General features: G+C 43.0%; 1 protein-coding gene across 3 annotated transcripts in view; it reads left to right on the plus strand.

Annotated features, from left to right (window-relative positions):
- Nucleotides 1–21,810, plus strand: part of LOC135461966 (testis-expressed protein 11-like) — a 43,238-nt gene that overhangs the window by 11,419 nt on the left and 10,009 nt on the right. For all 3 annotated transcript variants that reach the window (XM_064739270.1, XM_064739271.1, XM_064739272.1), the window contains 14 exons: nt 456–607; nt 942–1,027; nt 1,652–1,792; nt 2,033–2,135; nt 2,500–2,612; nt 3,119–3,255; nt 4,086–4,123; nt 4,973–5,056; nt 5,328–5,398; nt 5,685–5,801; nt 16,247–16,334; nt 18,314–18,463; nt 19,201–19,309; nt 20,464–20,584. In XM_064739270.1, the coding sequence (XP_064595340.1) occupies nt 456–607; nt 942–1,027; nt 1,652–1,792; nt 2,033–2,135; nt 2,500–2,612; nt 3,119–3,255; nt 4,086–4,123; nt 4,973–5,056; nt 5,328–5,398; nt 5,685–5,801; nt 16,247–16,334; nt 18,314–18,463; nt 19,201–19,309; nt 20,464–20,584 (1,510 nt within the window). The remainder of the gene's footprint in view (nt 1–455; nt 608–941; nt 1,028–1,651; nt 1,793–2,032; nt 2,136–2,499; nt 2,613–3,118; nt 3,256–4,085; nt 4,124–4,972; nt 5,057–5,327; nt 5,399–5,684; nt 5,802–16,246; nt 16,335–18,313; nt 18,464–19,200; nt 19,310–20,463; nt 20,585–21,810) is intronic.

Raw genomic sequence — 21,810 nt, forward strand, 5'->3', positions numbered from 1 at the left:
AATGACAACCAAAGAATGAAATAATCATCAGATGGATAGGTGTATCTCGCACAAAAATTTCATTTATCATTTATGATGCTCTTACAATTAGAAGTATTTAAATTTTAAGGTGAACTTTGTAAATCACAAATACATATCAATGGCTGTGGATAAGTAGATTCAGAGATAGTAAACTGAGAAAACTTATAATGTCATCTTGATCCAACACTGAAAGTACGGCCCAAAGTGTGCCTCAGAATGGAAATAGGTGAATGCATTTTATTCTCTCCAAGAAAATGTTGAAAGAAAAGCTAAAGTGTTTTAGATTTCATGGACAGGGTCCGACTCAAATTAAGTTTCAAAAAATAACTCGAAACTGTTCAAAGTGATTTTAAAGAAGAAATTGTAAATGCTTCCAGTTTTGTATTGTCCATTTATTCATTTATTTGTTGGTGTATTTGATACAAACTATTCAGGAAGGATGTCGCTGTTGAGGGTTTGAAGAAGTTGCAATCCAAATATGAACACAACCCAGATGTAGCAAAAGTTTGCACAAAGCATCTTGAACTTTTACTCCAAGGTAAACTGGAAGAGGAAGCTAAGGCATTTGCAGAGGAAACCATAACAGGTAATGGGTGTTAAGCCGGTCAACCAGACACCCAGCTAATGTTTGAAAGTAAGTAAATGTAGATCTTTAGGGGAAGAGTGGCATCATACAATGTAAGATAGATAGAACCTTGATTTATATACATGTATATAGATAGGAAGCCTGCCTTACCTACATTTATTTACAACAGTGCATGATGTGTTTATGAATTGTCAGTTATAAGGTAAGGTGAGGTAATCTTGTTTAACAGGATGGGGAGATCTATTTGCGTAATGGTGTATATTTTTGTCATTTGTTCTTATATGTAAACTGCTTTATAACTGCTGTTGTTTATTTGTTATTTATGCATTCAAAGCCCATCATTCTAACCGTCCTCTGGATGCGAGTACAAGGAAAAGATTTCATATGATCTTTTGGGAGCATGCTGCAGACTTGTTTGAGGTGAATAAAATAAAATGATGTGTTAACAATGGATACATGCTATACATACAGCCTATTTTTGTGTGTAGATCAGGTTACTACCCTGCATTTAGATGATCCTGTTGATGTGCAGAGCCTGCTGTAAAACTAGCTTAGTTACAGTGTAGATGATTTATTGTACCTGGCACAAGGGCTCTGTTTAATAAGAGATACAGCTTTTAAATGTGCAGAGACGATTTGATTTTAAGTAAGTAGTTGAATGAACATGTTAATATATCCCTGTTCTGTCAGCTACCTGTTTCCTTTGTGTGTTTGAGTGCACTGAAACCACTCTATACTGATCAAAAGTATGAATGCTAGCTAGATTATACATCTTGATTTATTTATTTATTTGATTGGTGTTTTACGCTATACTGAAGAATATTTTACTTATACAACGGCGACCAGCATTATGGTGGGAGGAAACCGGGCAGAGCCCAGGGGAAACCCACGACCATGCGCAGGTTGCTGAAGACTTTCCCACGTACGGCCGGAGAGGAAGCCATCTTGAGCTGGACTTGAACTCACAGTGTTAGCATTGGGGAGACGCTTCTGGGTCATTAAGCTGCGCTAGCACGCTAACCAAGATACATCTTGATGTTGCAGGGCAAATGCCATTTGGATGCTGTACAGTGGTACAACTTTTCCCTTAGCCTCTACACACCTGATGTCATTTGTAACAAAAACTTGGCCAAACTCCACAGAAACCGAGTAGCCTGTTACTTAGTGTTGGGGGATTTGCAAAAGGTATTCATCGTTTCTGTCTTTTATTTGTTTCTTTTTGTTTTAATCAGTATTTAATCCATAAATCAATCTTTTCTTTTCCAGGATGGGGGGTGGGGGAGGAGAGGAATTATGGCTGAAAAACAACTCTTCTTGTTGAGGGCCTTTTTCACATTTGCTTAAGTACTTTAGATATGTTCTGAGATAATTCACTCAGTGTCTGAAAACAGGTTAATGGTTGTGTCATTGCTGTTTGGACTGTAGGCTGAAGAGGCTTCCGTGCAAGCAGAGAAAGCAGATGCTGATTCTCCTTATACTCAGTATATCCTCTTAAGGGTAGCCATTGCTGAAGGTGATGTGGTGAAAGGTGTGTCCTGAAACTCTTGGTTTTATACCATCTACTTGGATTTTAACAAATACATATACAAAGGCAACATTGGTTGTATTTTATGCAGTGAAGTTATGTCTTACTTGGACATATGCATCTAATTATAATGATTACAATAATTTTATATTAAGTTTTACACAATCCATACAGTAAACGATTAAACATGTGACTAATAAAATTGGTTAAATTTGGCACCAGAACAGTGTCTTCAGATAGATTCAATTGGTCACAGATCACAGATAACATTTTCCACAATCTTGAGCATTCATTCTTGAAATTAGTTTTATGTTAAAAGTACAGGGTAGAGGGATAGCAAAATTATTTAATTATCACAATTTTTCAGCGAAACAGTCCATTAAGGAAATGTCTGGAAATATGAAGACATATGAAGGAGAGAAAGTGTCGCCTGAAAACCAGCATGGTTTGATTTGCTTGGCTGCACAGATTGCATTTGAGGTGAAACATTTGGGACAGTTTTTTAATTCTTGAATTTCACTATGCAATTACTTTTATTCTGTCATTGTGAAAAATATGCTTTTCACTATACTTTGAAGTTGACAATTGAGAAAGGCCAAACATCAAATGTGTACATTGAAATGTTATTCCTGTGATATGCTTTGATGAGTATTTTATCACCAGCAAAATACTTTAAGGCTTTAACAAATAAACAAAAAACAAAAAGAGTAGCTATAAATTGTCAGCGAGTACTAGTGGCTAATGTTAGTTCATTAAAAAAAAAATATATCATTTTTTTTTCACGAATGTTTTTATAGTGTAGAATGTTCCATGTTGTCTTATACCCTGGTATGCATTATTTAATAGGTTGTATTTAATAAGCATGAAATAATTTTATGCATGGTTTAATCTTTAAAAACTATATGGTATAAATGTAGATGGGAAATTCAATTCTGAGTCAGCCCAGGTCAGTAAGTGTAATGTTAATGATGTGTGTTGTGTTGCAGGCAAAACAGCAGGAGGTAGCCCTAGTAGCCCTGGAGGATCTCATTGAACTAGGGGGTGATCCCAGCATGGTCCTCACCGCGCTAAGGTGTACGATCCGATTCCAACTCACTGACAAGGACAGGACAGACTCCTCAAGGTCTCACTATGTACCAATTCATAAGCCCTATTCTGGTTTGGCGAAAAATCTCACCAAAGTGGTAAAAGATATTGTTAGTTAGGGGTAATAGATAACAAGAAAACCTGTCATTTTACATTGAACTTATCTGTACATGTACATGTACCCGATGAATTTTATTTTATTTGCCGCTGTCAGATAAGTGAAATATTCTTGAGTACAGCGTAAAATACCAATCAGATAAATAAATAAATAAATAAATAAATAAGTAAATTCATGAATGAACTGGTTCCCAATAAACTGGTCATGTCCTTGATATATAAATGTGTGTAACTGTTTTAAACTGTGTAAACTGGCAACAGATCAACACTTCTTTCTGGTAGATTCTGTGGTGGAGAGGTTACACTAATCCCAAACGTAAGTCAGTAACACAAGTGAATGACTGGATAGCTACATGACTATATGTACTTTTTATAGCAAAGGCTAAAGTACTGCCTTTATCATCAGACTGTGTCGAAAATGAAAGAAGTAACAACTTATGGGTATGAAATATTTGCTCCAACTATTATCTGTGTTGCTCTTGTCATACTGGTTGGTTAGTGCGCAAGCGCAGCGTAATGAACCAGGTCACTGTGAGTTCAAGTCCAGCTCATGCTGGCTTCCTCTCCGGTCGTACGTGGGGAAGGTTTGCTAGCAACCTGCGTATGGTCGTGGGTTTGCCCTGGGCTATGCCTGGTTTCCTCCCACCATAATGCAGGCCGCCATCATATAAGTGAAATATTCTTGAGTACAGCGTAAAGCACCAATCAGATAAGTAAATAAAGCTTATCATACTGTATCTGTTGTTTTAGGGCAGACATGAAGAAGATCATCAGCTATCTGAAAACAGGTTATATTATTAGTTTCTCTTTTTGTTGAGCAATTTAATGAAGAACTGGATAAATTACGTCTGTTTTCTATTCTATGGGACTGATGGTGACCAAGTGGGTAAGACACTTGTCTTCCAAAGGCATGGACGCATAAGGTGTGGCCTATGACTGGGTATTATGTTTGTGGATTCTGGCCACTGTCACTGTGTGTGGGGCCTTTGTGACACTGAATACTAGCAGTGGATGATGCTTTTTTGACTGTTAGTGCAATCTATCATTTCTTGATGACCACTTGTCTTCTGCCAATATAATGTTCATTTACATGTATGTATATCACATGTTGGGAGGTTTGTCTGTAACTTGCCAATGGTTGAAGGTTTACCCTAGGCACTCCGGTTTCCACCACCCATCAAAGTGACCCCAAGTTAAAAATCCTTGAGCATGACATCATTTAACAATCAAATAAATAAATATTTGATTTTATTTTGAGATATGGGTTCAGTCCCAGTCGTGGTCGGGCTATTAGTGGATTCATGCACTCGCACTGTTTGTAGGGCAGGCTGTAATAAGTGGTTGATGGTGCTTATATGGCTGTCCTTTACAGTGCAAGTGAAGACCACTTGCAGTTCACCAATATGGTTTGCATAGGTGCATGTTACACAGGGGAAAGTTAATTGTCAAACATTAGGTGGTTTACCCTATACAGGCACTCTGGTTTCCTCCACCTATAGAACTGACTTGTGATGGTATACATGAACACATCTTGAGTGTGATGTTAAACATCTATGAAAAAATAGGTGTTTGTTGGCCTAAATTTCAATGAAGCTAACTATGATCAATAATTAATAAATGTATAAATCTTTGTGCAGGTTCTGATCATCTTCAACATGCAAAAGATGTGGAAAACAGCGATGTAGATGTACAGAAGGAATCATTATGGTTTATGAAAATAGGTAATTGTAGACTTGTATTCAAACAGAACCAAGGTATAGCAGGGCCACCATGATAAAGTCATAGTGATGTAAGTATACACCAGCCACGAAGATGATTGTGCAGGGCCAAGAGCAAAATTTTGAATCCACTTATGCGTTTTATATATATATATGCTAGATATGTTTTAAATATGTGCCAGTATTCTTTGAAAGGTTGATGGACAGTTTGTGGAAAGCATACTTTTCATTGTGTCGAAATTTGTTGCATAACTATAGTTACTTACCCTTTCAGCTTGGAACATGGCACTACAAAGTAAAGAATGTCCTGCTGACATGAGAGAGCTCTATAAACTGTGCTGCAAGGTACGACTGTATAAAATTTTTGTCCGGGTAGTTGTAAATGACAACTCATACACATGGAGTGTATGTATATGGAGTATGCACCAGTTACTTGGAGCCTGTATTATTTCTCTCTGTTTTAGTACTGCACATTAATAGTTTATGGTAGTGTATGTCAGTATAGTAATTTTTAACTATATTGATATAATAAGTTCTTGAATAATGAATTATTATTTTGTTTAATGTAATTATAGTTTGGAGCACAAGTAGTGTGTTATAAATGTTTTTCACCTCTTCTGTTGATGACTAGTTGACGTGCTTGTGCGGTGATGATGTGGACAACCTGAACAGACAGAAGACATGTTTGATGATGGTGATTGCCTGTGGCCTGGAGCAGGCCAGACAGACACAGGACACAGAGGGGAAGGTGCGTGTGATATTGCATGATAAATCGTCAGCACATGCACTGATCTTGTGTTATAACAATTCATTTGTTACCTTTGGGCCTATGGACCTTGTTAGCTTGTAAATTAAAGGGACATATTGCTTGAAGGAGACTCACATTTTTGGGGTTGTTTATAATTCAGATAAATACAAAAATGAGTTGCATTTGAGTCCTAACTAAATGACTCAATCCTATATTTTTCGAAAAATGTTGATTAAGAGTTACAAGTGGAAATTCCGTCACTGATGTAAACTCACTGGCAGATGAGATAACATGTAAATGATGTGGTACAGAGATATCCACAATTAGAGTACAACATTTGCTTGTGGATCGCACATGTATACTAGCCAAAATGGTATGAAGATCTACCTTCCTATATCAGCCATGTGGTATAAAATATAATTCCTCATGATATGTATGGTGTAACAGACGTTACTTGTAGAAGATAGAGTATGCATGGTAGGCTTCATAATTACAGAAGTTTACAGAATGCCTCAACAGGTGGAGCTACAAGGGGAGGTAAATCAGTCAAAAAAGTCAAACCTCTGTCATGTTTCTACATTAATGACGTTAGCAAGTGGAGGGGTTGTTTGATTGTCCACTCAAAGTCAGATACTTGTCATCTAGAAGTCTTAACTATCTGTAGATGACCTTTAACATTGCAGGACATTTTTTTTTTTTTGGTGTCTAATATATATCTATATTTATCGGGTGGGCATAAAAAAATGGGCTATACTTTGATGGAGAATTGCTCCATTATCCTTTGTTCAAACCCTTTTAAACTTTAGACATTCAATTGGCATGATTTTGTTAATATACTGACCAATTTTCAAGGTCATAGCTTGCGTAGTCTGTACACAGAGTTAAAATGAAAACAACATCAAAAATGCACGTTCGGGTTACCTACATTGCATCACCTGTAGTACTATACAGAGTATAGGTTCTGGCGCACCCCCCCCCCCTTGGGGCCCTCCCCAGAACAAATAGAGGCCCCCCCCTTAGGCGCCTCCCCAGCCAAGGCGTACACGCTTATTTACATGTCTAGCCTACATACACACATTGATATGAGGCGACCTAGTTGGCATTTAACAGATAAGGCGTATAGCCTATATGTAAGCCGGATGTGTTGCACAACAGGGGGATTCAGCTGATTTTCTCCCCAGGATAGGGCTTAAACTACGGGTTTTTATGAAAAATAAATGTGACAGTCTTTTTCAGGGTGTCTTGTTTGATAAGATCCAGTATTTTTAGGAGGATTGGAGATATTGTGTTTATGCGGAAAAGTCCTTCCAATTTAGCCTATGTTTCGTGGGTCTGGGATATAGCTCAGTCGGCTGACAGAGGTGGGAAAGGTGCTGTGTGTAAGGGGTGTATTCATATACTGCGTATATAAGGGGATGTTTGCTAGCTCAAATCCGGATTTGGTCTCCTGTATATGTAGTATATGAATACATTACCTGCATATGGCGCCGGGCTCTACGCACTTCTAAGGAATCTCTGCAACTTTTGACAGTTTCGGAGGCAGAGAGACCTTACCAAGGGGTGTTGTAGATGGCTCAATGGTGGTGGGATGTGTCAGCGCCAATTAACCCCCCTAACGGTGGGTCGCTAGCGCAAAAAATCTGGAGCCCTCCGTTAGGGTGGTGATTAATTGGTAACAGGTTGAGCTATAAACCAGGCCTTTTGCTTTTTTGGACCATGGGTTCGAGCCCCACACTTGGCAGATTTTTTTTTTACCCCCGGGCACCAGGCTAGCCCAACTGGACGGGCAATCCAGCCAAAAGGGGTATTTTTGACGGGTAAAATTTTGAATCAACAGCCCACAGACCAGTACACTGTTTCAAAGTGTATTAATATTATATGTATGTATACTAGATTGTGAATATTTTTCTAACATGTAAGTTTACAAAGTGTATTCATATATGTATTCAGATGACAGAAATGATGTTTGACATGCACTACTGTGCCCAGAGTTAATTTCTCGACATAGATATGTGACTGATAGTACATGTATTTGAATTGTTTCATGTTTTTTGTATTTTACAAAGTTTATTCTACCTACTGTGACTTAGGTGCTCAAAACGTATGGTGCCACTACCCTTCTAGTGAGTGACAGTCACAAATTCAGTGGTGATAATTTTGCTTGTTCTCAGTCTCAGAGCGATGTATACTGTATTCTGATTTGGTTCCGCTGCATGTGAAGTAGTGTAACAAGTTCCCCCAGGGCACCCCTCCAGAACATCATTCGGAAAGAACGTTTTTCATCTCTTGCCGAGCTAGTTTTTGGCCGCAATCTGTAAGCTGTTTTTTCGGGCTTTCATCGATTTCTATGGCGTTGAATACCTTACAAGACTTGGCGCGTATCTCCTGCTTCAGATGAGAGTAGTTCTTGAGCTCCTGAACGATTTGCTTGAACTCTACGTCTAAAATAACACCATCAGATAATGCCGTAGATACCTGCGCACGGATGCTGTTAAGTTTGGCCTCAGCCAACAGCCGTATATCGTTATGTTTCTTGGCCTTTGCGTGAAGTCGGCTGCTAACGAATTTTCCGGCGACATTTAAGACACCGCAAGCTAGGGCCACGGCTTCCATGGCCAAGACAGCAGGGGTTGCAATTATTGTTGTGAGTAGTCCCACACCTGCAACCCCTAGTCCCAAACCGGCCGTGAGCATGGCCGAATCAAGGGCCTCGGCGGCCAAGACACCATGCCGGTACTTTTTGTACAGGGCCCGGCGGAGATCTCGCTCAGATTCAAGCTGCCTCTGTATTTCGCTGATATACTGCAGGCGATGGGTGTGCGCCACGCCCTCCGGGGGGTTTTCAACCATCGGCGCGGTCGGGGTCAAGGGATGGTCATCCGTCGGCTCTTCATCCGTGATCGCTGGGTACAGTCGTCCCATATTGTCCGTCCTACGAATCAACAACGTCGGTAAGCTCTAAATCGTCATCGGGAATACTAACACGAAAGCTTATAAGTTTTATACCGGATACCGGAAATAGATGTAATCGAATTGGGCATCATTCCCTACAAAGACCCGTATATCCTCGAGAGAGCTCCGGATGACTGGGTCGCCCTGGGCTGGTAATTTGAACATTAGTCTGAGCTCCTTTCCATCGTGCTCTGCAGGCCACTTTAGTCTCACACCGGTAATCAAGGAGGAACGGCACTGAGAGGCCACGCCAAGTATGATGTTGAAGATAAGTATAGATCCAGGGTTTATTTTTAGCATGGACAAAGATATACTTGTTTGCCCTATAAGAAGTGCGGAATCTACACCTTCGCCCGCAGATAGTGCTAAGCCACCTCTTACACCCTTAGCTAGATAACACTTGCTGACTGGTACCCACGACACGAAAGAGGTTCCGGAGTTGAAAACTTTTTTCACATCGGCTATAGTGGCCTGGACCGAAATCGGGGTCACCTTTACATCTATCAACCAATCAAGGTTGCGAGCTGTGGTAAGAACAAAGTGGTCTTCAAAGCGAATTAATGAGACTTTTTGTTCTTCAATCACCTCGGAAGACGACCTGCGCTCTTGCTCTACAGAGGATGAGACATCTTGAAGGGAAGCAAACGTGGCAGGTTCTGCTTGCCCCCCCCCCCCGTAATCTTTTTGCGGCTGTACTTGCCACTTTGAAACTGGAAGGCGTAGATTTTACCTTCCTGGCCTTGAAGTTCAAACTCCCACACATCTGCCAAGTCACTTAAAGACAGGCACGCAGACCTGGGACCGGCTGTGTCCACCATACTCATTGTATTTCTAGGGTAGCACTGAGGTACTCTACATTAATATACTTGCCGTTTTTGTCTAAAAGTGCCACGGTCAAGTGCGTTATATAGTCGGCGCGCAAGGCTTTGTACTGTGGGTTGGGAAATGAAACCGTCTTACCGCAGTTTATCCCTTCACCAGTCACGGCGATGGCCTGAAGTAGTGTTGAACCGCCACCGAAATCTGAGGTTATTCTCACGTTTTCTGAGGTGCTCAGTTCATCGAAATGCACGAAGGCTTCTTTGTGTGTGACCAAGTTAGGTAGATTTTCACCCTCTATAGTCCCCCTTATGGGCGTCATCCCGTCGGAGAACCATAAGATGGGGGCAAGCTCTTGGAGTATTATGAAGGCATTTCTAGGGAGGGTAAGGAGTAAGCGGCCCGTGGCTTCATTCAATCCCAGAGAAATCCCATGCAGGCAGAATATGTCCTTGTCCAGCGTACAGACATTGTAGTAGCCCATCGGCACTTCAACACGTTTGCCCTCAAGCAAGAAGCCCACTCCGGAGGGGATATTCACCCAGGCTGGGTAGAATGTTATCTCGCGAAGGGCAGTTTTAAGGCGGCCGTCGAGGTTGTTAAGGGCATGAGGCAGCGTGTGCTGTGCCCCATTTAGAATGTCAGTCAATGTGATGAACATTTTAGCCACAATGAACAGCGAGGCTAAGAGGATCAATAGAGAGGCCACTTACAAGGCCGAGGCATTTCATAGTATCCAAACCCACGCAGAGCAGCTCACGCGATTTGACATCTACATCGATGAAAAGAAAGCCTTTCCATTCCAGTTCACAGATGTGTTGGCCAAGTACCAGCTACGAAAGATAACCAGCAATGACGTTGTTCGGGCCTGGAACACCAATCCTATGCAATTCTGGCAGAACCAAGTGAACTTCGCGGTCTGGTGCGCAACCACGGGCTGTGGCGTCTCTGCAAAAGACCATCTTCTCGCCCCCGACCAACGAATAAGGGCCCTGTACACGTTCCATGTGTATTACCAAGTTAGGCGGGTCTTGGAAGAGATCCAGGCCTCCCTGCCACAAGACAGAGCGTGGGCGACATTCTACCACTGCAAAAACTCCTACGACAAGATGGCCTATGAGAGAATTTGTAGGGAGTTCCGCGTAGATGCGCACACAGACTGGAGGCGCAGGTGAGTGAATCACGGCCTCGGAGTGGCATATTACTATGTCACAAGAACGGGTCAAGCGGGTGCTGCAGCGAGAAAAGCCAAGGCTGAAAAGCTCAAGGACGCGCTTCGCGAGGCAAAGGCTGCTTTGCTTGGCGCAGCTAATTCCACCAAGAAACAGCCAAAGGAACCGGAGGGGAAGGCCGCGAGGGAACCGGATTCTACGAAGGCACATCAAATCACCGACTGGAGGGCGCCCCTGGAGTTATTTGGCGTTGGCAGCCTTGCAGTGCTAGGGTTGCTATGCATGTGGCGCAGCCGCTATACAGCACATGCACGAGGTGCAGTTATTATGCCGCATGCAGATATCACGCCGCAAGAAAAGAATCTCCATTCGAATACACGTCGCGACCCTTTCTATATAGATCAGCATGTCTACTCCACCCGGTGACGAAAATTGCTAGTCAAAGCGGCCTACAACGCCGCTGTGGTCTCTCTCCTGGCTACTGGGTACGCTCGTGTCGGCCAGATGTTACTGAAAGGAGCCCTCCCGAAGCTGGACTCAACACCCCGTGACGTCGGCATGGTCATTGCAAATGTAGGCCTGGCTATGTTTTCGAAGGACCTGCTAATTAAACAAGGGCTCCTTCCTCCCAATATAATCCAGTAGTAATGGCCTCCGTCGCAATGATGATGGGCGGCGCCCTCGTAAACACTTTGGCCTTCAGCGGGAGCAACTATATGTTTTCGATACTGAGGAGTTCCGGTGTCGACGAAGAGCGGAGGCGCCATGACCACGCTGTAGAGCAGCTCCAAGCCGCCTAGGAAAAATGGTCCCGAAAGCGTACTGAACGCTTGGACTGGATCAACGATGAACTCCACCGCCAGGGCCACGCTGTCCAAACGTTCCGGGATGTCGACGCTGCAATCCGCAAGTATTCTAGGGTCACGGGCAAAACTCTTACACGCGATGGGCGCGAGGCGCTGCTGGGCTCAGAACCACAACTCTCCGATTTCTATGTGCCTAGTAAAGATCAAAAACACCGCGAGATGACCTTCGTCATCCTGGGAATGTGTGTGGTTGGGGGTGTGAGTTACGGAATCGCAAAACTCACCAAGTAATCCGAACTGACCATGCCGCACTCGCCATCGAGCTCCTAGTCGGGCACGATCTGAGGTGTTTCTGCGCCGCGACGTTTAACATCTTTTTCGTCGCAAATCTGTTAGAGGGCTGCTAGAATACCTTGATGACATGGCTAGTAAGGTGTCTGCTCCCCTGGCATATATTTACTACAGCTCTCGTGGGTACTGGAAGGGCCGCGCGGCCATCCAGAAACTTGCCACTGCGGCTAAAGTCTCCGAAGATGTGGTCCGGGCCTGGCTGAAAAAGCAGACTATCTGGCAGATATATTTGCCCCGTCCCTGAAAAATACCGAGGCCTATGTTCGATGTTTCCACGCCGAATGACATCCACCAAGCCGATGTTCTATTTGTACCACATGATCGGCGAGGCCGGAAGCTGTATAAGTACGCGCTGACAGTTGTTGATGTCGCTTCTCGCTACAAGGAGGCGGAAGCTTCTCCAAGTTGACTCTGGGCACGAGTTCATGGGTGCGGTGAGCCAACTTGCTGGCCAAACACGATGTCACAGTCCGCCGAGGTCGTGTGGATATCCACCGAGACCAAGGCATAGTGGAGCGTTTCAACCATACTCTGGCTGAGCGGCTCTTTGGACATCAGTACGCCCAGGAGATAAACCCCCCCCCCCCGAACATCGGTCTACTGAATGGGTGGCTCGGCTGCCGAAGTCGACGGTTCCAGGTCGACCCGTTGGACTTCATGAGCGGAAGATCCCCGAGGGTGTTGGCGTTCGTTATCTCTACCAGCCTGGAGAGCTGGAGGGCGGTCGCCGTCGGCCGATTGACCCTGTGTGGTCTCTAGAGATATATCGGCTTGGGCGCTCTGTCATAAAGCCTAATGAGCCCGTGCTTTACTATCTTGACGATACGTCGGATTGCTCGCGACAGGGCTTTGTTCACGAAGAGTTGCTTATAGTGCCTCCCGATACTCAGCTTCCCTCGGATGGGGTTCTATGGCGCTAGTAGTTCCTCGATGAGGACGTACATCCCAGCCCATCCTGCGGGCTGGGATGGGCCGTAAGCCAGGGTGTGGACACCATCTTCGGTGATCCAGCACTTACTATCGAAGGGGGACAGTGAGACCTTATGGAGGTGCTGTCCGTAGATATGGTGGCGCTCTGATCGCAGCACGTCCATACCGTGATGGAAGATCTTCTTCTCGAAGAGGGCCTCTTTGTACTGCTTATAGCGGATGTGCTTTTCCACAACACCCTTTTTCACGCCCTTGGCCTTCTTAATGTTGGCTCCTCCGGTCTCCAGAATGGAGTACATCTGTTGGCGCAGACCTATGTATTCGGCGATCGGCCGCCCGGCGCACTCGTCCTTCATTTTCCCCAAGACCTTAATATTTGCTACGCTGTGCAGGGGGTGGTCTTGTGGGGAATCTGAGGTGTCGTACAGGTTTGCATTCTCAACCATATCCCTATAACCATCATCAGTCTGAATCTCGAGTAGCAGACTATCCGTGTCAGTGTAGAGGAGCTGTCAGCGCTCTCCATACTGGGCCTTCATGTGGTTGTAGTAGAAGTCGTACATCAGGTGCTTTGAGAGATCTAGAATGCTCATGCCCACGTAGATAGGTCGGTTTAGGACTAGACGGGTCTTGTGCATCTGAATTGCTGCGAGGTCATCATCAAATATGTTTGCCCATGTGAAGCTCGGGCTGGCTGTCAAGCGTCGGAGCTTGTCGTCTTCTCCAGAGCGTGCCAGCTTGACGTCCACACGCTTCCGGAGGTTCTCCATGTTTTTTTCGAAGACCCGAGTTTTTCATTAGCTTGTACAGGTCCTTCTGGAATTTACTCGTGGCCGTTTTTTGGAGCTCGGTGTTCATCCTGATATAGGGTTCCATCCAAGGGCTCTGGGCGAATCTCAGGGCCCGGTGAACCCTTGTGTGGGGGCGTCAATCCCCCCAAAGTCAAGACCATCCTTGGTGGGATACTTTGTTGGTCTCTGAGAGTCCCGGGCGGCTGGAAATAAGGCAGACCGGAGCGCCCATCGGAGGCAGTTGTCGTCTTTGTTCTTCACATTGATGACTGCAGGTAGGGGGATGTAGGACCCCCCTCTCAGCGGCTGATACCTTGCAATGTCAAGCGAGAGTGTTTGCACGCCATTTACAGCCCACTCTGACCCTCGCTGCGTCCATTTTTCTAGCACCTCCTGGATGGTGGGGAAGGCCTTATCTAGAGCCCCATCAATGTTACCCACCTCTAGGAGGGCCTCCTGTTTGCTGCGGAGTACTGGGCTGGTATACTTTTCACTGCCATCGGCGTGGGCCTTTCGCAGCTGAACCCTGAGGCCTAGTTGGAACTTAACCCCGTTGAGTGCCAGGATCTCTTCTTCTAGCTTCTGGCGAATACTGGCTCAAATTTCTTCTAAGAAGGCTACTGGGTCCGTCCAAACACCTTCGGGTACGCCCATCTGCCAGACCCGGGGGAGATTCCTTATGGCCCTGCTGGTGTTAATGAATTCTAGTTTCTTTTCACCCTGTATTCCACCTAGCAATTCATCCAACTCCTCGTTACTGAGGAAGTTCTTGTTGTCTTGCTTTAACTCCTCGTTACTTCGGCAGTACTTGCTGTCTTGCAGCCGCTTCCACTCAGCCACAGGCGTTTTATGCCTGTCGAGGATCCCCTGCAGTTCTTCCAAGGCAATGCGGGACCGTGGGTACTTGGGCCACACACCTATTAGCGCCTCAAACTCCTCCCGAAGTGCTCTGGCCTTTTGATGGTGCTTCATGGTACGCGCCGATATATGCGTTATACTTAATTACACTGACTCTCTAATTGTAAATTTCGATAGCCGCCAGCCGTTTGAACTCGTCCAAGAAAGCCTTGAGCCTCCGCTTCCTTTCACTCGTTTGGACTCTATTATGTCCGTAGGCCATGCAAAGCCGAAATCGATTTTTAACGCCCCGACCACAGCTAATACAACGCTGGGTGCCAGGACCCTTCCGTAGACAGTATAGGTGAACCCCGCAGTACTCCCCCAGACATCTCTTACCACAGAGCTCTGTGGTACCGATGAGAAGCCACAGGCAATTATTGCGACCCTTGGGCATGTTGTAGCCTTGCAGTTTCTTTTCACCCTGCATTCCACCTGGCACTTCATCTAACTCCTCGTTACTGTTTGAGTTCTTGTTGTCTTGCTTCTCAGCCGTTTTATACCTGTCGAGGAACCCCTGCAATTCTTCCAAGGCAATGCGGGACCGTGGGTACTTCGGCCGCACACCTATGAGTGTCTGATACTCCTCCCGTAGTGCTCGTGCTTTTTGATGATGATTCATTGTATGCGTCGTATACCTAATGACACCGATTTCTCTAATATAAAATTTCGACAGCCGCCATAGAGCCCCTATTGCCACGAGATGGGGCTGGGAGCCCCTATTTGCCAGGGGGAGGGTGTTCAGGGAATAGGGGTTGGGAGCCTCTATTTGTTCTAGGGAGGGTCCCAAGGGGGGGGGGGGGAGGTTCGCCAGAACCTATACTTTGTATATTATTCCTGTCAGATGTCATGAGTAGAGCGCGCTGCACCTGTGTGACATGCATCAAGAACTGCTGGAAAAAAATTACTCTCAAGGGGATTCGGAACTCATTCAGTTCATTGAAGAAACGTTTGCGCACCATCTACCTAGATTGATTTTTTTGATTGGTGTTTTACGCCGTACTGAAGAATATTTCACTTATACGACGGCGGCCAGCATTATGGTGGGTGGAAACCGTCAACAGCCCGGGGAAAACCCATGACCATCCGCAGGTTACTGACAGACCTTCCCACTTACGGCCGGAGAGAAAGCCAGCATGAGCTGGACTTGAACTCAGAGCGACCGCATTGCTGAGAGGCTCCTGGGTCATTACGCTGTGCTAGTGCGCTAACCGACTGAGCCAAGGAGGCCCCCCATCTACCTAGAGGATGGAGGACCAAGTGATCACCTTTTTAAGTAAAACAAGGTAGAACATCAATTTTCAAATGTCCCAAACAGGCATTTTTGACTCTGTTTTGATTTTGGTCCCATGATCAGAAATCTTAAAGGATGAAATTGAAATTTGGTCTGTATACTTAGGACATTATGGCTTTTGAGTGTGTAAATTTTTAGAAGCTGAAGTAAGAGGGTTTCGGAGATATTAATTGTCAAAGTACGGCCCATTTATTTAAGTCCACTCGATATATCCCGTTAACACAAAACCTCTTAGACTGGTAGTTCTCTAAGCTTGTAATATCAGTGTCAATACCTCGCCATACATCAGTTCACTTCATAACGAACAGAAGAACGGTGAGGTATTGCTACTGATATTGTGAGCGTAGGTAGTTTTAATGTTAATCAAAGAAACATTAAATGGCTTTTATTAGTCATTTGCCATTTTTTTTAGATGTCCTTTTTTTATTATTAGAAACAAACTCTTCAAGAAGTTCTTCTTCAGCTTGAAGATTGCAAGCGCATTAGTGAGAAGCTGAGAAATGTGCATGTATCCGAGTCAGGTAAGCTAGAAACTAGCAGTTTGTCTTTAATAGTACATATAATATGCAGGATTAATTGTTCATTTCATTGGGTTTTATATGCTGCCCTGTAGAAGGTTTAATCTACACTGTATCAGTCTGATTTAGGGGTGGGCGAAAACAGGCAAAGCTCTGGCTAATTTTCTACCAGTAGAAGCCTGCAACTCATCCATCTGTATGGTATGCCATCTGCAGGATGATAGGTTTACAATTCAACCAGCAATATCCCTTTGAAGAGCTTAGCTTGTCTGTTGAAACGAGAGTAACTATTAAACATTCAAGGAAGAAATTGTACCAAGGGAGGCAACTTAAAGCTGATCAAGGGAGACAGTTTGGCATCTCCATGTGGTCAGAAAACAGTTGTCCTGTGAAATGATTTTTGAAGATTAGACTACCTTGTATGCATAATCAACCATATGCAGGTCTGGGACCCATTTCACAAAAAGTCTAAAGGCTAAGCCTAGACAGCTAGTTTTAGTTTATTCATATTTTGAAGCTGATTTAACAAGTATCAAAATTGATTTTACCAATCAGATTGCCACATAGCTGACTATGGTAAGCTGGCTAAGTTTTAAGCAGATTTACTTTTGTGAAACTGTCTAGTCTTATCATATTTTTGTAACCTACGATAGTCAGCTAAATGACATTTAGCCAGCCAACAAGTCTTAGATGCTGCAGAAGTTTTGTATTTGAAATGGAAATCCAGCCGCGTATTTACTGATATGCGGTTACCTCTGCAATCCTTAGCCTGGACGAAGTGTGCACCCAATTATCACATTGTATCCGTATGTAGCAGCTCTCTACATATGTGATGCTTAATATCCAAATCCACTTAATACATGGTTTATTGCTAAGATAACTGAGACATTTATGGACATTTTGCAACCACTGACACTGACCTTTTTTGGATATTTACTCAGCAAATTTCAGACAAACTCAAGAATAATGTTGGTTTTGAGTGTCAGCCATGTTGAGAAACTGACATTATCTAAAAATATGTCAAACCTTACTTGAATATTGTAAGCTATAGAACAGCTCAACATTCAAAGTTGGACAACTATATTGTTTTCAAAGTTTATTCTATAGTGGAGTAGAAGTATGAAGTGACAGATGCTTTTAAAATGACAAGGAAATCATGCTTTGACAGCAAGATGATGTGCCATAGCAAGAAAGGCCAAACACATGTGTCCATGCATAGTGAACAAAAACAATAGCTTCTCGTGTAAAATATTGCTGTCGTGACAGTTGTGAATAAGGCACAAAACGAGATAGAATTCCATGGAATGAGATAAAAATTGTCCAGAAGACCATGAAGCCGTGAATGTCACGGCTTTTACTCATGACACTTAAGTTTTGGCTCATATTTTTGTTCCTACGAATTTGCACACGGGAAGGCTCTGTTCTTATATAGGAACTTTACTATGACCATCCTCTAGACCTTACCTAATGTTAAAAGTTCACAGCCAATTTCCTGGCTGAAACAGGCCCCAGTCATAGTGTACCATGTCGGATATAAGTGGACGTTGCTAATGAACCGTAGCATATAAAGAGCTTCAAAAATGGATAGGTACAATTAAAGCATCAGTATCAGTCAAAATGTGTTCACTGCACATTATAATGGGTTGGGAGGCCATATGGCTGAGTTGTTATGGTATTTGTCTTCCAGTTGCTAGAGTTGCAGGCACATTAAACCTGGCTGTGGACCAGGGAATTTTAGATTTCCCAGCTCTCACTGTTCATGGGTGCCTTGGTGACAATGAGTGATGGAAAATGCTTTTGTTGCATGTTGGCTTATGTTCCACTATTATGGTGTACCCTAACTTGCCAAAGGTGGGTGGAATTACTGCAGCATCTAGTCTGCCATTTACAATAGAAATAATGCGATGCTGAGGTAGCTGAGTATAAGCAAGCTTATATTTCTGATTATATGTGTGTTGGTGAGTTGTGAATCATACCTTCAGATGTGAAAACGAAGGACACGACTGAGATACTGCTGCTGTTGTATGAATTTGAGGCTAAAGCAAAGTTGGGAGATCCTGATATTGAGAGCGTTTTAGAGAGAGCCCTATCAATGTCATACTCAGAGCCCAAGACCTATGAAACCATGGCAGGTAGGATCATGTAACCTCTCCACAGAGAATGTTTTCATTTATGGTCAAATTTTGTCACAAAATATTTGCCTTTTTTAAGACCTTTTTTACTTCTTGATGGTGTTATTTTTCTTTAATTTATGTAAACTAACATTTTGATCAGAAATCTACTCTGTCGACAGCCAATAGAATTATGGTCTGTGTATTCCAGGGTATTTTCAGCCAATCATTGATTGTTCTCTATATGCATGCATTTCTTTGTGTCGAGACAAATGCATGTAGATGTGTGAATTCCTTGACTCAACATGATGGAAAGTCACTGTGGTATCAGGCTAATTAATAATGTGAAAGTGAAAGTGATCGAACAGCCAATGAAGCTCCTGTGCCTGTTCTTGTTTTTGCCTCTAATTTCTACCATGCTTACTTCGCCTGAAAATTCCCCTGATAACCTTTAATAGTGAATTGATGTGCAAAGAGTTATTTTGGCGCCAACACTCCTACGTCTACTGTGAAATAAATTTATTCCATATACCAACATTCCATGTGAACAGTGGTTTTGAACTCCTGTGTAAGTAAACTAAGGTGCCAGTCATGGAATATTTCTGATTGAGCCATTAATCATGCATATTTTATAACGGAGGGTTCAGGGCTTTGAAGAGCTACTTTGGCTCAGTATGTCAAGGTAGATGATGTTGAACATCTCTCGCTTGATCAAATAAACATGAGTATGTTTAACCCATTTGTTTTTGATGGTTCAGCGCTTGCAATGGAGAGTCCAGCTCAGAACAGGGAGATTAGCAAGAGAGCTTTGAAGGCTGCGATAAGAAAGCACCTTCAAACAGAGCCAACTGACCTCAACCGACTCAGGTAATTCTCCAGTCAGTTGCCCAGAATAAACTATAATTCTTGACAGGTAAGATGTTGCAACCATCTTGTTGTACCACCCACAATTGTGAATATGTTTAAGAGGAAACAAAAGGGAGATGTGTTAATTATTTTGGAAATCTGCATTCTAGTTTATATTACTTCGCCGAGAACCCTGGCCTCTGACCAGTACTTTGACTGTGCTGAACTAGTATGTTATGTTTGCTGGTTGCACATTGCCCAGAGTTAACCTGTTATTAAGTGCTCTGCACACCAATGCGTATGTAGCTACAGTATGTGGTGAATAATTTGCAAGTTGCATCAATGGGATACCTGCACAAGTCCATAGTGGGACGTCACCAGCGCAAAGTCACAGTGGGGGGACCAAATATGTCATGGATGAAACCGCAGCGTGCAACATGTTTCACATTGACCAACAAAAGACTTTTGACGCGCAAGTCCTATGACATACTAACGCCACCTTTTGTGAGAGGAAAATCTGCCGGTACCCCATTAATATCAAATGTATTTTTACATTATAGGCATGCTTTGTGTTGTTCACTCTGTTTTGGCTGTTAAATGGTGGACTTTTGGTAGACCATACTTCTGCATTGTGATCCCAAACAAACAACATGAAATGACCCTAATATGTATTTTCTTTCTTCATAGACAGTTAGTCTTCCTTTTAACAAAGCAAGCAAGATGTTGACACTAATAATGCAAACAGTTGAATACCATACTTGTGAGAGGCGGAAATGATGAGCTACGAGACAAACAGAGTCATTATGGGCTGTCATTTTCACTAATTTAATGATCTAATTTACTCGGTTTTCTAGTGTGTAACATCTGTTGTATATCTATTTGATTGTGTTTTTACATCCTGATTGACATTTGTTCTTTTGTACAATGGCATTCAAGTTAATTGAGGGAAAGAAACTATCACATTTCACCAGATAATTGAAAAACTCAGTCAAACAAGCGAGAGTTGAATTTGAGTTGGACAGCATTTGGTTATCAGTTTACATCTGAATGACTTTAATAAGTCATGGTATTGCCATGAACAAGCTGTTCAAATATGGTAGAGTGGTGTGAAGGTGTCATTGTTCCACAATGCTTTGTGCAGTTTTTTTTTAACAGACTAGATTACTGTATTGTAGCCGAGCTTTCCATAGCCTAGTTTCCATGGCCCTGCAGGCTGGCAGTCTATCAGACAGATGCTGCAGTGAAGAGGCTTTCTCCTATTACAAAGAGGTGCGGGAGATTCTAAATAAAGTCAAGGTATGTATAAATGATTCATTGGAGGATATGTGCGTATTTAATGCTACACGTAGATATGCCATGCCTGGAAGTAAGCAGGTGGACGAGGGCACTGTCCTGCACCAGGTAGTATTTGTGTTCCATACATAACCAAATAAAGGGATATAGGGAGAAGATAAATGGAGACAAGTTGACTAAGGCCACACGTGTGACAGTTTAATGAAAGGCTATGCTCTTTAAAATAAGATAACAATTGACATTGAATACACAGGTAATATGAAATTCCCATTAAAATTACAGTAAATAAATATATAAAGCCTTCAGCTGTATGTAACAGCCTTCGTCAGATGTGTGAAGTGGAAGTAGATTAAGCAGGTAAGTATGCACATGAAAGAATAAAAGGAATGTGAATTGAGTTCACTGGTGCTGGTTGGGCTGGTGGTTACAAGCATGATGAGTGGAACTTCATTGTCATTGTCTAATTTAAATCAATACAAGGGAATTATACTGAATTGAATTTTTGATAGAAATGATGTGATTCAAAAACGGTTCGAACTAAATGAATAAGGAATGAATAGATGAAAGATTGTGGCCTAACACCACATGGGCAATGAGTGGGGGTGAACAGGACCCATATGGAGGTCACATGCCCTGCATTCAAATTTTATTGGTGAATAGATCATAATAATTTATAACTGTCCTGTCAGGACCAGGAAAATTTTACCCGATAGTAGAGAACTTTATATTGTAACACAGTATAATTTTTGTCACACAATAAAGCTGATTTTGTCATGGACCAACAGGTTGGTACAGGTCAAAACTGCCATGTAAACAACATTGTAACTTTTTTACAATTTGAATAACTGAATTTGCCATTATATCCTAAAGGCACCAAAACTATTTCCAGGCATGGGAAGTATACAAGATGGAGTTTCTGAAATTAAACCCAACCATTGTTGTATCTGTCACATTTATTATCTGAGGACATTTATAGGAATGAGTGAATGATTATGGCTTAAATCCACTTTGGCATTATTGCAGCCTGCATTTATATTTATTTATTTATTTGATTGGTGTTTCATGCTGTACTGAAGAATATTTCACTTACATGATGACGGCCAGCATTATGGTGGGAGGAAACCGGGCACAGCCCGGGGGAAACCCACAACTATCCGCAGGTTGCTGGCAGACTTTATTACGTCCGCCCGGAGAGGAAGCCAGCATCAGCTGGTCTTGAACTCATAGCG

This window comes from Liolophura sinensis, chromosome 1 (genome assembly GCF_032854445.1).
Source record: "Liolophura sinensis isolate JHLJ2023 chromosome 1, CUHK_Ljap_v2, whole genome shotgun sequence".
In the NCBI taxonomy this organism is placed as follows: Eukaryota; Metazoa; Mollusca; class Polyplacophora; order Chitonida; family Chitonidae; genus Liolophura; species Liolophura sinensis.